Source organism: Delphinus delphis, chromosome 3 (genome assembly GCF_949987515.2).
Source record: "Delphinus delphis chromosome 3, mDelDel1.2, whole genome shotgun sequence".
Lineage (NCBI taxonomy): Eukaryota > Metazoa > Chordata > Mammalia > Artiodactyla > Delphinidae > Delphinus > Delphinus delphis.
The window spans coordinates 139,032,105-139,047,892 of NC_082685.1; the positions used below are offsets into that span (position 1 = coordinate 139,032,105).

General features: G+C 37.9%; 1 protein-coding gene across 2 annotated transcripts in view; it reads left to right on the forward strand.

The window, feature by feature from the left end:
• The first annotated feature begins 513 nt into the window (after positions 1-513).
• Positions 514-15,788, forward strand: part of C6 (complement C6) — a 91,979-nt gene continuing 76,704 nt past the window's right edge. Inside the window, exons 1-5 of one of the 2 annotated variants that reach the window (XM_060009543.1) lie at positions 514-651; positions 7,098-7,260; positions 8,737-8,893; positions 10,175-10,319; positions 14,763-14,904. In XM_060009543.1, the coding sequence (XP_059865526.1) occupies positions 7,118-7,260; positions 8,737-8,893; positions 10,175-10,319; positions 14,763-14,904 (587 nt within the window). In that variant the 5' untranslated portion in view covers positions 514-651; positions 7,098-7,117. Of the gene's footprint in view, positions 652-940; positions 1,111-7,097; positions 7,261-8,736; positions 8,894-10,174; positions 10,320-14,762; positions 14,905-15,788 lie in introns of those variants that run through there. The other variant, XM_060009542.1, reaches the window with a different exon arrangement.

Below are 15,788 nucleotides of genomic sequence, written 5' to 3' on the forward strand. Positions count from 1 at the left end.
ATGCTGTCACAAAATTATACATCATGTTATATATATATATATATACACACACACATTCCTTTGAATGTGTATACTTACACAGAGAGACACATACATATTATATGACTGGAAGTATTTACTCCAAATATCAATAGTGGTTTTGTTTGTTTATAAAAAATGATTTTACTTTTCCTCTTCATACTTTTCCACATGTTCTAAATCTTTCTCAATAAATATTATATAATTAGAAAAAAATCCATATTTTTTAAATTAAATGGACAAATTCCTAAAGGGGGAAGGCAATTTTAAACAATTTATTCTAAAAGTTTTTGGAAATGAAGTCAGAAACTTTTCAGTAGCAATACCCATTACAATATTACTTGAATGGGAAAATCATTGAAAAATCAGGACCCTGTGCAATATCTCACTCTGAAGAGTTGCAGGGTTACTGCTGATTTAAGTGATCATTTGCAAAGTCCAGAGTTTATAGGGAATGTTTATTTTAACAGCACTCTAGGTGTTGTTAGATCTGTGGGACATGACCTTGTGTTAGTTAGCAATGGGGAAAAAAGACTTGTTTGGATTGTCTTATAAACCCTTTTCACTGTGAGTACCTATTGTTTCCTTAGCCATTGCAGATTAGTTCCCTGGATACCACAAACTCTGTTTAAGGTGAGTGACATAATGATCTCCTTTGTATTCTTAATATTTCAAAATCGTATATAATGTTTCTAACAAACTTACCCTTTCATGCATGAAAAAACATAAGAGCTTACAGCCATTTGTCTTTCTTTTAATATAAGATATAACGATTTTGCTTAATTCTCACAAGAACCAAAATATTTATATTTCTTAAAGAAGTGTCCTTCCAGAGAGCTGCCTTGGTGAAATCAAGTTTTTCTATGAGCTAATCTACAGTTAAAAGTAAAACAAACATACCGTTTAGCCAAAGACTAGTCATGTGCCAGAACGCCCCAGCCTGCCCTAGCAGTGGTAAATATAATTTCTTGAGCTTCCAGGGCATGTGTGGAAGGAAAAAATAAGAAATAAGAGATTCAAGACATTTACAAGAAGATGGAAAGGAAGAACCTGCAGTTGGGGGCAAACTAGAGCATCCTCTGAACCTGTCGGGTAAGATGTGCTGAACTGCCTTAGGGACAAATCATTCATGGAAATCAAGGACGTGGGAAGGTGACAGGTCAGAATAAAATGGATTTCATCCTGTGCTAGAATTCCCCAAGTGCTCACAAAAGCCATCTTCAATGGTTCAATGGGATCACTAATTTCTAGAGTTCAAGAGGGGATGACAATTATGAGAAAACTGCAGACTGCTGCTCTTCTACTATGTTACTGCAGTGGAAGATTTTTCATAACTATCTTCCTCTATTCACTGAACGTTCTTTTTCTTCCATGTTTATAAGAAAATTGTATGGTAATGGGTATAATGCCTGCATGAAATTTTGGATATCTCCAAAATGCCTAGAGATGTTGAAAATTAATAAATAAGGAAGCATTTAATACTAGATGCTGGGCTATGCTAATAAAAAAATAAGAGAAATAATTCTCTTTATTTGAATGAAAATTATCATTTTAACATAAAACAATTTTTCCTTATAACAATAAAATGTTATAAAAAGAGAACCAATTAGCTCTTTTATTAGCATCTCCTCAAATAAGAAGCTTTGGCATTACCATCTTCATTTTAGCATTTTCCAAATTGTCTCAGAATACTATAGCCAAAGAAGAGATCAGAATATTTTACATGAGTTCTGTTCTTGCAGTTTTTGATTATAATTGGAATAAAATCCACCTATATTTTTCAAGCTTTTGGAAGTTAAAACAGATAGCATTTGCTGAGAATTGAGAACTGGTAATCTCTTGTAATTCAACTTCTACCTATTGTTTACATGCTGATTCCAAAAAATACTTTAAGAATTTGTTTTCTCTACAATTGAATTATTCTGGAAAATATCTATCTGTTCAAAATTTAATAAGAAAAACAAACAACAACAAAAACCCCTCTTTTACGTTTCCTTGCTGAAGCAGTTTCTATATGAGAAGATCCCAATTTGGGGGTGGGGGGATGGGGTGGTGGTCTGTCTAGTGATTAACAGGGAAACTTCACATTGTTTAGGAGCCTAAGCTCCCAAGGGCCCTGAAGAGAGTTGAAAACCAATATCAACTTGGGTCTGATGTATAGGGTATAGGACTCATACTATGTATTTGGTCTGATCACAGCCTAATTTCTGGACACTCTTGTCCCAAAGTCTATGGTTCTGTGCTGCTGAAGAAAACCAGAAAATGTGAGTTACATACCAGTGAAATAAAATTGGCAGGCAAGTGCAGTGGTCTTTAAAGGAGCCTCTCTTTTTTATGATTGAAATAGCTTAGGGCCGTAGCAGCTTATCTTATGAGTTGGATAAAAAAGCTTGGATAAAAATCATGGGGAGCATCTTCAGTTTCTCTCTACCCTCCCCAGACAATGATAATGAATTCTGTTTCTTTTTATCTCACTCAATGGATACTCAAATGTGTGTCAATTCCATTTTAAATTGAAGGGTATATTCAGCCATATGTCAGGGGATTTAGTTGCTTTTATTCTAGCAGTTTTCTCTGAGCTTGTAAGACAGTTTAAAAATGCTTACTGACTTACATACTAAGTGAAGTAAGTCAGAAAGAGAAAGACAAATACCCTATGATATCACTTATATGTGGAATCTAAAATATGATACAAATGAACTTATTTACAAAACAAAAACAAACTTACAGACATAGAAAACAAACTTATGGTTACCCAAGGGGAAAAAGGGTAGGTGAGGGATAAATTAGGAAATTGGGATTAGCAGATACAAACTACTATATATAAAGTAGATAAACAACAAGGTCATACTGTATAGCCCAGGCAACTATACTCAATATCCTGTAATAAACCATAATGGAAAAGAATCTGAAAAAGAGTAAATATATATATATATATATTTTTTTTTTCAGTTATGTATGTATAACTGAATCACTTTGCTGTATGCCAGAAACTAACACAACATTGTAGTTCAACTATACTTCAATTAAACATTTAAAAAAATTTTAAATGCTTACTGATTTATTATGAAGAAATGCTCTAACTTCTGAGCATATTGGAGAAAAAAATTTTTTTGTGGGGAAACAATTCTTATATCTGATCTCAAACTCTTGGCTTGAATGAAGATTTATAAAATGAGGAGACTCATTTTTTTAACTGAAGTATCCTTTCATCCAATAAAAAAAAACATAAAGTAAACACATTAAAATATAATTTTAACTCATCCTCTGAGACTTTTGAGGGAGCCATATTTCAGTAGGGCAATTTGGCAAAATCTATCAACATTTAAAAATTTATATCATTTGACTGAGTCATTCTACTGCTAGGAATATTTGTTGGTCCTATGGATATACTACAAAAGTATGCTAAAATATAAAGATGTTTATTGCATTATGTATGTATACTAAAAGTCTACAGTTAGAATAATGGTTAAGTTCAGTATAATACATCTATACAGTATAAAACTATGCAGTCATTAAAAATAATGAAGTAGGGCTTCCCTGGTGGCGCAGTGGTTGAGAGTCCACCTGCCGATGTAGGGGACACGGGTTCATGCCCCGGTCCGGGAAGACCCCACATGCCGCAGAGCAAGCTGGGCCCGTGAGCCATGGCCGCTGGACCTGCGCGTCCGGAGCCTGTGCTCCACAACAGGAGAGGCCACAACAGTGAGAGGCCTGCGTATCACAAAAAATAATAATAATAATAATAATAATGAAGTAGATAGGACTTCCCTGGTGGCACAGTGGTTAAGAATATGCCTGCCAGAGCTTCCCTGGTGGCGCAGTGGTTGAGAATCTGCCTGCTAATGCAAGGGACATGGGTTCGAGCCCTGGTCTGGGAGGATCCCACATGCCGTGGAGCAACTAGGCCCGTGAGCCACAACTACTGAGCCTGCGTGTCTGGAGCCTATGCTCCGCAACAAGAGAGGCCGCGATAGTGAGAGGCCCATGCACCGCGATGAAGAGTGGCCCCCGCTTGCCACAACTAGAGAAAGCCCTTGCACAGAAACGAAGACCAAACACAGCAAAAATAAATTGATTAATTAATAAACTCCTATCCCCAACATCTAAAAAAAAAAGAATATGTCTGCCAATGCACGGTACACGGGTTCAATCCCTGGTCCAGGAAGATTCCCACATGCCATGGAGCAACTAAGCCCCTGCACAACAACTACTGAGCCTGTGCTCTAGAGCCTGTGAGCCACCACTACTGAGCCCATGTGCCACAACTACTGAGCGCACACACCGCAACTACTGAAGCCCGTGCACTCTAGGGCTCACCGGCAGCAACTATTGAAGCCCGCATGCCTAGAGCCCGTGCTCTGCAACAAGAGAAGCCACCACAATGGGAAGACCATGCACTGAAACAAAGAGTAGCCCCTGTTCACCGCAACTAGAGAAAGCCCAAGTGCAGCAACAAAGACCCAATGCAGCCAAATAAATAAATAAAATTTTTTAAAAAAGAATGCTAGGGGGCTTCCCTGGTGGCGCAGTGGTTGAGAGTCCGCCTGCCGATGCAGGGGACACGGGTTCGTGCCCCGGTCCGGGAAGATTCCACATGCGGCGGAGCGGCTGGGCCCGTGAGCCATGGCCGCTGAGCCTGCGCGTCCGGAGCCTGTGCTACGCAACGGAAGAGGCCACAACAGTGAGAGGCCCGCGTGCCGCAAAAAAAAAAAAAAAAAAAAAAAAAAAAAAAGAGAATGCTAAGGGAAAAAATTGAAGTAGATATACATCTATTAATACGGAAATATCTTTACAGTATACTGTGATGGGAAAAACAAAGTACAGAGTAATATACATCATACTTCTTTTTTGTATATATATTTAAAGAACATGCATACATGTATATGTGTAAGGGAATGTGTGGAAGAATTTTCCCTCCATTTTCTACCTATAAAAAGAGAAAAGTGATTATGTGTAGGAAGAGGTTCTGGCTATAGGTAGAAGAGATCTCAGGTGTTACATTTTTCTTTCTGTTCTTTTTAAACTTTTCAAATGCAGGCATATATTATATGTATTTTTTAAATGTCAGCAGAATTTTTCTGGTTATATAATAAATCATCTTAATTTTCTTCTTCATGCATTTCTATATATTTTAGAACACAATAAATATTATCAAATAAATAAGAGGCAGACTAACTTAATATATTATGGTGTTCTAAAAATAAATTTGAATCTCAAGAGATCTAGTTTTTTATTTCAAATCAACCATTACAACAAACTAGAAATAAACCAGTTATGCTACAAACTATCACTCTTGCTGAAACAATGGGTGACAACTGAACAGCCAAGTTCATTTCTAGTCTATGAAATATACTTAATCTGGCAGAAATTTTGAGAATAATATTACAGAAGTGGCTGTAATTATGGACTTAAATTACATTATTCAGATTTCATCAAAACCCGTTTCTAAACTGTTTCCTAGACTCAATTCTACAACATTTATTCTTTGCGTGGTATGCTTGCTCTCATTCTTCTAAATGCTGAAATGAACAAAACAGACAAAAAAGATCAACTGTCATGGTGTTCATATTTTAGTGAAGAAGGAGAAAGGAAAGAGGAGATATTTATTTAAATTACATAGTACTTTATATATTAGGAAGGTATGAATAACAGAGAAAAATAAAGCAGTGAAGGAGGATAGGAAACACTGGTGGGAAATTGTAATTTCAAAAAAGATGGTCAGGGATCTGATTTTATTTGTAAGCTGAAAAGTAACTAAAGCCGTATTTCTAAATCATGTTAAACATGAATAGTCTTATTTAACATCAAAACATATTTTCAATTTTCACAAGATTCTTGCTGTAATTTGAGGAGCCCATTATTTTGAAAAATTCATGACCGATAGCCACAATTAACTTTGAAACACTCAAGTGTTACTACTCTTTTGAAAAACTAATATTTATTGAGTGATGATTCTATACCAAGGATTGTTCTAAGCACTTTACATGAATTTTCTTCTTACTGAATCCTAACAAAAGTCTTATGAAGAAGGTAAAAGTATTATCCCTATTTTATGGATAATAAAACTGAGACACAGAGAAATTAGGTGAATGGCGTTCTATTAATATTTCTTTAAATGGAAGTTACTATACTAATTACAGCAGCATTTTCTGTACATATTTAACCATGTTGTGTGTTTTGTTAGAGATACAAAAATCAAAATGGCAATATTGGGAGGGCAGATAACGGTTTTGCAATTTCCATCCAATAACACACAGATCCTCAAGGCTCCACAGCACATGAGGAACCACTGGTCCAAGTTTTCTCTGGCATTCAGCCACATCTGAATAAACCCTCTTGTGTTCTGGGTAGTGGAGTTCCAAGCATCTAGATGCTCCAGGAACACTAGTTAGCGTTATTAGAAATTCAATGAAGGAATGCATCTCATCCAAGAATGAGGAGTCTTGGGCTGTTACTTGTCATGTAGTCTCAACCTTACCGTTCCTGCTTAAGCCTCCGCCTCATCATCCATAAAATGAGGGAGTTTAATCTGAAGGTTTCAAAGATCCGTTCCAGCTCTAACTTCTATGACTCTAAAACTAGAGATAGTTGGACAGTGAACTCTCTTTAACAAGCTTCCAAGGTGCCAGAAAAGTAAATAGAGCTTCAAAAAGAAGGGTTCCAAAGTCCTTCCCCAGGCCCAGAAAAGTATGAAAAACTGAAAGGTAGTACTAGGTGGTACTTGAGGGCACTGTCCACACACAATAAGCAGTTATTTGGAAAAGTATAAGACTACATAAAAATTTCCATTTAGGAATGAAATGAGATACAAATATATACTACATAGTTTGTCTTGTAGCCTATCACTGACAGTTCAGAGAAACTTACTAGTACTGGGGTTTGTAACTATGGGAATGTCCACCCTAAAAATCTTTAGAAATAACATTTATACTCATAAGCATGTGAATTTACAGGTGTTACTCTGCCTTAAGGAAGGCAAGATGTTCTCTAAGATCATATTTGAGGTTGTAACTGAGAATGACCTATAAAGTTTTACCTCACAGATGTTTGGTATGTTTTATATCATTTCTTTTCAGGGTCTGGAGGCTCTCCAGGCATGGCCAGACACTCCATCTTATATTTCATCCTGCTGAGTGCTCTGATTGACAAGGGCCAAGCCTGTTTCTGTGATCATTACCCATGGAGTCTGTGGTCCAGCTGCTCAAAAACCTGCAATTCTGGAACCCAGACCAGACAGAGGTGGGTGTGGACTTTGTAGCTTTTCTTTGTGCCCTGTGAAACCTCAAGAACAGGGTTAGCAAAATCAAAAGTGCCACACTAAGTGATGGGAAAAAAATATATCTAAAAGTATAACTTTTGCAGACTATAACCCACAATTTTTTTTTTAATTCTGAAAAGAATTCATGAATTTGGATGGAATTTGAGGTCTTTTCCACATAAGGTTGAAATGGAGTCTACTTTTGTTCTCCACGAAAATTGAGGTGTTTCAAAGAAATTTAATTAAGAATCTGTGCAATATTTTCAGTTGACTAACTTACTTAGAATCACTACTCAGGCTTTTTTCCAATCAGCACATAACTCTGCTTGCCTACAGTTAGAGAGTTAATTATAGAGAATTTTCTACTCATTCAACTGAGTCTAACAGGACCTCAATTGATCAGCACTGCTACCTATTAGCTTGATTGTTGTCATGGACCAGCAGGCAAGAAACTGTGTTTACCTGATAACATTTAATAATTCAGCCTTTTCATCAATTCAGACTACTCATCCCCCACAGTTTCTTTAAATCTGTTAGATATTTCTAGTCCATGAAGATGCACACATGACTTGGAGGAGAAAGGCATATATTTAATGTGTTTTAACTGTTATAGCACTTTTTTGAGATCTATGTTAGAAAACTATTTTTACATATGTAGTGTGAGTGTCATTAAATCACCAACTGACTGCCCCAATAAACCATCCATGAAGGATGTAAGAACAGATTTGTTTATAATACTTCTCTACTCAAGAGTCCCTCAGTAGCTCTCTACTGCCTACCAAATAAAGTACCACAATATATTCCATCCCTCTCAATTATGCAATTCTCAGGTCCGTCCCACAAGTCCCTTCACGGACGTGTCATACTCTCCACCTCTAATCTTTGCACATGATCTTCCTTCTGAATGCCCTTCCCTTTCTTGCCTGGGAAATTCACATGAATTTTTCAAAATGTATCTCTCATGTCACTTTCTCCCTTACTCTTTGGGCCCACGGCACTCTGGCTCTATCACAATCATTGTATTTATCACCCTGTGTTGTCATCTTTTAAGCAATTTGCAGAAACTTTCTTCTTCCTTTTCTTTCCCTTTCAGTCCCTTCCAGGAATTCAGTCAGGGCCAGCTTCATGGACGTGTGACCTGTGCAGTCACACAGGACCGCACACTGAGAAGGGCTCTGTGCTTGGCTTAATGCTCTGCAGTCATTTTCTTGAAATTCTTAATAAGCTTTGAACGTGAGGCACCCCCCGTTTCCATATTGCACAGGGCCCAACAAATTATGGACCCAGTGCTGAGTTCCAGTAAGTGGTAAGAATTGCACATATGCCACACTGCCTGATTTTCCATGAAAACCTTCTTTCCTTGTATTCACTGTAATTGAGTCAATGATCTTTTTCTTATGGAGCTGGAGCCACAATGAATACACTCATTCTAAGCAGCTTTTTCCTCACTGTTACAGATACATCGTTGTGAATCAGTACTATCTGGAAAACTTTTGCGACCAGCTTTGCACCAAGCAGGAGACCAGAGAATGTAACTGGCAAACTTGTCCTATCAATTGCCTCCTGGGAGATTATGGACCATGGTCAGACTGTGACCCTTGTGTTGAAAAACAGGTAGGTGATATGTGGGTGTATTCAGGAAGTCGGAATCACAGTAAAATTCTCGAATTCCCTGACAGACTCAACAGTCATAGAAATGCTGAATTTCTTCAATATTTGAAAATGAACTGTCCCAGCTTCCACTGAAGGAAAATTCCATTTAGCAACATGTTGGGGGGGGAAAGGAGGATTCATTTTGCATGATTTATTGTCATGTGAACACCAAAAACAATGTTCTACCCCCCAGAATTGGTATTGCACTCGCCCAGCTCTGAATTCCACTGCCTGTGCCCTCTGAGAGCTCACAAAGCAAAAACAGGTGCTAAAAAATGGGGATTTCAGTCCAAGGTTTAAAATCAGACAGAAATGAGGGGCATTAATTAAAATGACTCCTTGCCTTTCCTCTAACATCCCTCTCCCCATGGGAAAGTCCCTCTATTTGTTTATTGTTCCCAGCTGCAATATTTACCCATCTCAAGCTCATTCCTGTAAGGACACTGGCCCATGTGAACCCCAGTCAGGTCAGGGGCTAAGCATTCAGACATTAGGGAAGTAGACAGAACTCATTATTGGAGCACCCGCTCTCTGAGAGAAATTGTTCTACGCCCTTTACATACATCACCTTATTCAAACTTCACATCACATTGTTTTTCTACCCATTTTATAGATGAGGAAGTGACAGCTCATTAGGGGTTAAGTAATTTGCCCAAGAATACACCACTAATGAATAGAAGACTACATTTCGAGCTTGGATTTTTCTGACTTCAAAGTCAGTACTTTTTAATCCTGTCCTATTTCTTTCCCTCTCTGACTCTTTGTTTTACTACTGCCTGTTTAAAATCTTCTAAAGTGTGGAGAATGTGTCAGCCCTGGTTTCCATGGTGACTTCCTCATGCAAAAGAGCCCCCAAATCCTTTCACATTTATCACGTCACACTATCTTTGAGGAATAAAAGAGCTACTGTTATTATCTGGAAGATTTATTGCACTCAGGACACGCTCAGTAAATATGTGTGCATTTGATTTCTATTCAATTTAGAATCATATGATTTCAGAGTTAGAAATCTTAAGAAATCTTTTGTCCCAGTTCCTCATTTTACAGGTTGGAAAAGTGAGACCCAAAAAGTATTGACTTCCCTAAGGACACACAATAATAGAACTGGAAAAAGTCATTATTTAATTCAGCAAACGCCACTATAGGAAAAATCACTACTGTGATTGAGAAGCCCAGTTTTCTTAGATAGTTTTTGGCTTTGACCCAGCCTCAGTTACTCACCTTTCTCTCCTTTTCTTTCAGTTTAAAGTTAGGTCCATCTTGCGCCCCAGTCAGTTTGGAGGACAACCATGTACTGAGCCCCTCATGACCTTTCAACCATGCATCCCTTCTAAGCTCTGCAAAATTGAAGATGTTGACTGCAAGAATAAGTTCCGCTGTGACAGTGGTAATGTACTTTTGGAAAATGTTCAGTCTTCATTAAAAATGACTAAATAAATTTATTCCAATTGACTCCCAGTGAAAGTCATGATAGAGAAGTCCCACCATATTTTAAGCCTGTGGGGACAGGGGTGTTATGCTACCAATTACATGCTATTCATGTGTAAAATTACAGCTTTCAAGCTATAATCATCTTGACCACTTATTTGATTCATTTGCTCATCAAGTACGACTCCCAGGTTCCTACACTGTGATACAGCAGTAAGAAGAGAATGAGGAGAAGGAAACGGAGGAAGAGGCAGATACTTTTAAAAATTGGCTAGGGCTTCCCTGGTGGCGCAGTGGTTGAGAGTCCGCCTGCAGATGCAGGGGACACGGGTTCGTGCCCCGGTCCGGGAGGATCCCACATGCCGCGGAGCGGCTGGGACCGTGAGCCATGGCCACTGAGCCTGCGCGTCCGGAGCCTGTGCTCTGCGACGGGAGAGGCCGCAACAGTGAGAGGCCCGCGTGCCGCAAAAAAAAAAAAAAAAAAAATTGGTTATTAAGAAGCACAAATCTAGAATAAGCAATTGAAAAGGGGTGACAGAGTTTTAAAATTTTAATATAGTTTATTAAGATAAGAATATTAAAGCTAAGATAGTATGTCAATGGGATGTCTAGAGATGATGTGACAAATTTTCTGGTGTGGTCCATTGAATGACTCCAAAGGTAATTGTCAGAAGAGGAGGTTGAAAATGATTTAAATGGTGGCAACCATTTCAAACTTCAAACTTTTTAAACTTCAAGTACAATTCTCATTCAGAAAATTGTAAATTTTTAAATTTAAGTATCATTAGATTATAATCAAATTTTGAATATACCACTTAATCTATGTATTCTCTTGCTAATTAATGGCTCTCCAAAGCTCAACAATTTGAACAGTCTAGATGAGATTTCTACACACTTTTTCAGGAAAGGTCCAGATGCCAAATATTTTAGGCTTTGCTGGCCATACAGTCTACGCAGCAGCTGTTCAACTCTGGCATCTTAGCATCAAAGCTGCCATAGACAGTAGATAAACAATTGAGCATGGCTGTGTTCCAACAGAATTTTATTTACAAGAGCAAGTGGCAGGTCAGTTTTCATCCATGGGCCATAGTTCACTGATTTCTTATATAAATAGTCACTTTAAAGTTAAAGTTAGAGTTCAGATGAATAAAATCCCATCATTTCTGTGTACTCTGAGATACACTGAAAAGTATTTAGAACTAAATAGCAGATTTCAAATTCCTATAGAAAACTGACCCCAGACCTGGGTCTAATGTTTCTCTCTTCTTACTCCTTGCTTGCTGCCTTCAGCTTTGCCAATCTTTTCTGAATGTCAGGCAGGAATGCTGGTGTCAGGGTTTTCCCTCTGTACCTCATCCCCCAAACCTGAGATGTCAGGGTGGGACATGGGTCGGGAGATAGACATTATGCCTACAAAAATAAGGTCATGTCACATATTGACAAAAGAGGGAATATAAGAAAAATCTTGATGGCAATGGCTCAGGGGAATGCAGACCTTAACATTAGAACCAGAATATTAAGATAAAAATTTAGAACTGAAGCACAACTATTTGAACCATGAAGGGTAGTTTTTAGAACAGATTACCGGGAAGAACTCTTTTATTCAATAGATGATAAATCTATGAGATTTATTACAAAAGAGCTTTGTTTAGGCCAGAAATATCCACAAGGTTGAGAAGGCTTTAGATACATCCATGAGCTAACAATTCATAATGAGGGAGTTCAGGAAAGTTAGTGGTATAGGCACAGCTGATCTCTAGTTCATCAGCAATATGTCCATAACTAGTGATAGAAACTGAACTGTTGAAATACATCTGTAATGGTGGGTAAGCAGCTGCTACCCTGAGGTCTCTTAGTGACCTCTGCCCTACTATCCAGATCCCTTCACCAAGAATCTCTAGATCTTCCTAGGATCCAACCACTAACCAGCTAATCCCTAGCACAAATATGGTTGGAATCCATTCTGACTGAGTGGTACCATGGCCTGTTGGTTGTTAAATATTCCACTGAAGATGATATACCACTGTGCTCTCCTAGAAACATCCACTAATGCCACTCTGAAAGGGAATACAATGTTGAATGGACCATTATTTGTCTGACTCAGGATATTCAGAATGATGTTTGGCTCAATTAACAACAACATCAAAAAGTGTCTATCTTTCCTTTCCTCTCTCATGATTGCATCTTCAGAGTCCCCCAAGACTGAATATATTACTTTAATGTATACATGGATCTTTGAGAAGTACCCATGAGGATAATCCCCATGCGCTATGCCAACTCCTCTCTCAAAGTTGTAACTTTAAGCATAAAGATGAGAATTTGCAACTAGTTATAAAAATAATATACCATTGTAGTAACACAATCAGTTCAAGTAAATAGGAAAATCATGTACCATTCAAATGACTACATAGTTCCAGGTGTAAGTATATATATGCATGTGCTGGCCAAAGCAGGCTGACTTCTACAAATCCTGTACTATCCAAATTTCCCTTCATTTTTCCCATTCCTTCTTTGGTATAGGATATATTTATGGCTTACAATCTCTCTCCCCTTGTGCTTCCTATTCCATTGTGTTTCCAAGGTCTGGAATCATTCTCAGCTCTGTCCCATCACAGACCTATATCACTCCTGCCACCCATTCCTAAACATCACTGAAGAGAATTCCTCTTGCTTTCATCCCTACCCTTGCTAATAAATCCTCTCTAATATCCCTGGAAGTACCAAATGAATAATTGAATTCCTAACATATCTGGTACCCTGCTCACAAACCTAGGTTAATGAGAACTGTACCTTACATGTGTACCCCTATCTCCACCTGATAAAATGGGATACTTTTTAATGTAACTGTATCAAAAATTAGCTTTTGTTCAAATTTGTGAGTGCTAGGTTCAAAACTTTTAAAAACTGTCATATTTGTCCTTTCTTTTTCTTTAGGAAAATCATCTCTATTGCATACTAAATTACCCATTCTGCTCTGCCCTAAGAAAAGCAAACAGAAAAACTAGAGATGTGCTGTTTTAAAAACAGAGCGTCTTTCAGGTTATATCTTGGGAATGACAGGAATTCAATTCCCTCTGTATTTTCAGTCTTGTATGTTTATGATGCTCAGAACTATAATAATGGTCTCGATACAAGATTTTGAATAATCAAAGGAGGACTTAATTACTTTCATTACATTCTACCTTCTTACTGAATGTTATTAACCAAAAAACTAAGTACTTTCTGGGGAACTCCCTATTAGTACAAAAATTTAATTCAATAGAATACCCAATTTCCCCAAGCATTTCAGTTAGTCCAAATAGTCATGCATAGCTGTAGTGAGATGTTGATCACAATTTAAAATAGGTAACCAGATAATCCTGAGTAAAACATTTAATCATTGTCGTGAGACCTGTACGTAATGGTACAGATGCCAGCATCCCTGACTATAGGCAAGAGGCTGAGGGGCAGGAGGCGGGCTATCTGTCATTGTACATAAACCATTTCAAGTTCAGTAATATACAGGCACATACTGATTCCTAGGATCCTTATGAAATTCATCAAGTTTAAAAAGGAAGGGAATTGTCTGGGTACATGGAGTTGGTACTATTATCTAAATTCACTCAAACTGCTACCTAATACCGTAGTACCTAGGCATTTAATTTGTCCAAATAAAATAATTAGATATAGTAAATTATATGCAGTGAAACAATTATTAACAGTAATCATAAACAGTGAATATCTACATTAAAATATGTAATAATTATGTATAGTAAAATACACTGATAGTAAGTGTGCAATTTGATTTTGACAATTATATACACCCATGAAAACAATCCCCAATCAAGGTACAGAAAATCTCCATAAACCCAAAAAGTTCCTGCTTTCCTCTTTCCAGTTAATCTCCCTCCTTGTTGTTGAACATCAGATAAAGGATTCAAACGGCATGACTCTTCTGTGTCGGGCTTATTTCACCCAACATAAAATTTCAGACATTCAGCCACGTTGTTATGTGTACCAGTAGACGTGTGTGTGTGAAATTATAGTTTTTTTGAAAAAAACAGTGACCTTGAGTCTGTTATCCTGAATCAAAAAAAATTCTGAGCCTATTGTTAATTTTCTCCTACAGAAGATGATTTCTGCAGCAAGCTCACTGTAATGGTAATGGGATTCTAGAATTATTTCCCTTATTTAAGACAATGAGCTCAACAGTGACTAAATAATTATATCCTGACTCATGTAATCCTAAAAAATAAGGGAAAACATCAGTTTGTCATTCCATTTCCATATTTCCTAATTTTTTATCAAAAATAATGAAAACTTGCCTTCAACCTTCCCTTGAAATTTAAAGTACTCATGTTTCAAATCAGCAAATACTTTCTTAAATGATCATTTGTTGTCAATGTTGCTGTTTCTTGACTAGGTCGCTGCATTGCGAGCAAGTTGGAATGCAATGGAGAAAATGATTGTGGAGACAATTCAGATGAAAGGGATTGTGGGAGAAAAAAATCAGTATGCTCACGGCAGTATAATCCCATCCCTAGTGTACAGCTGATGGGCACTGGGTATGTATCATCTTTTTATCATTTGGGAAGTAGGACCATCTCAGAACTAATGAGTTGGAAGCAACAATGAAGCAATGAGACCCACCATTGTCTACATTCCTCATGAATGTCTTACTCCTCTCACCAGCCCTGTCCCGGACACTAGGCTACCACGCTCAAGCAGCTCACGCAGGCCATAATCCTCATTCCTAAGGAATAAAAGAATTTAGCATTTTCATATTTAGTTCATAGCAGACAATGCTGTGAGTACTTCATAAACATAGTTTGTTTTAATTCTTTTATAGCCTTCTGACAGCTCTGGAGGGGATCGGGGGAAACTGGTGGGAGGGCAGCCAAGCTGGGAGGTACCAGGGTGGATTCCCGGGACTATATCTTGAAAGGGTGAGGACCCACTCAGAAATGTGCAGTCTCCACATCTGTATGTTGGAAGACTACAAACTGATTTGAGGTTAGGTCCTAAAATTTCCTAATTAGAGTTGATTTCAATGAGAGCGCTTCAACAGCATCTCCTTATCAATGTGCAGAAATCGTTTCCTTCTTCTCCATTCCCTGGAAGAAAACCTCAGCCAAAAACGCCTACTGACAATGGAGAAAAAGGGTATCAAAAAGTACGCCTGTGAGTGTACTGAAAGTGAAAACACTAAAGAAGCAAAACCATTCTTCAAGCATGAGAGGGAAGCCCTGAGCCAATAGTGGAGACAGAGCCAGAAGGAAAGGAGTCAGGCAAACACAGAAAAAATAGGGTGATCAAAAAACAATGATGTGAAAAAGTAGGGGAGTAAGAGGAGATGTGAACATGGCGAGGGCGTCCAAAACTTCCTCTTACATGGACTATGTGATGTATGGGTAGGTCAGTACAGTTTAAAGGCAGAAGGTCAGACCTG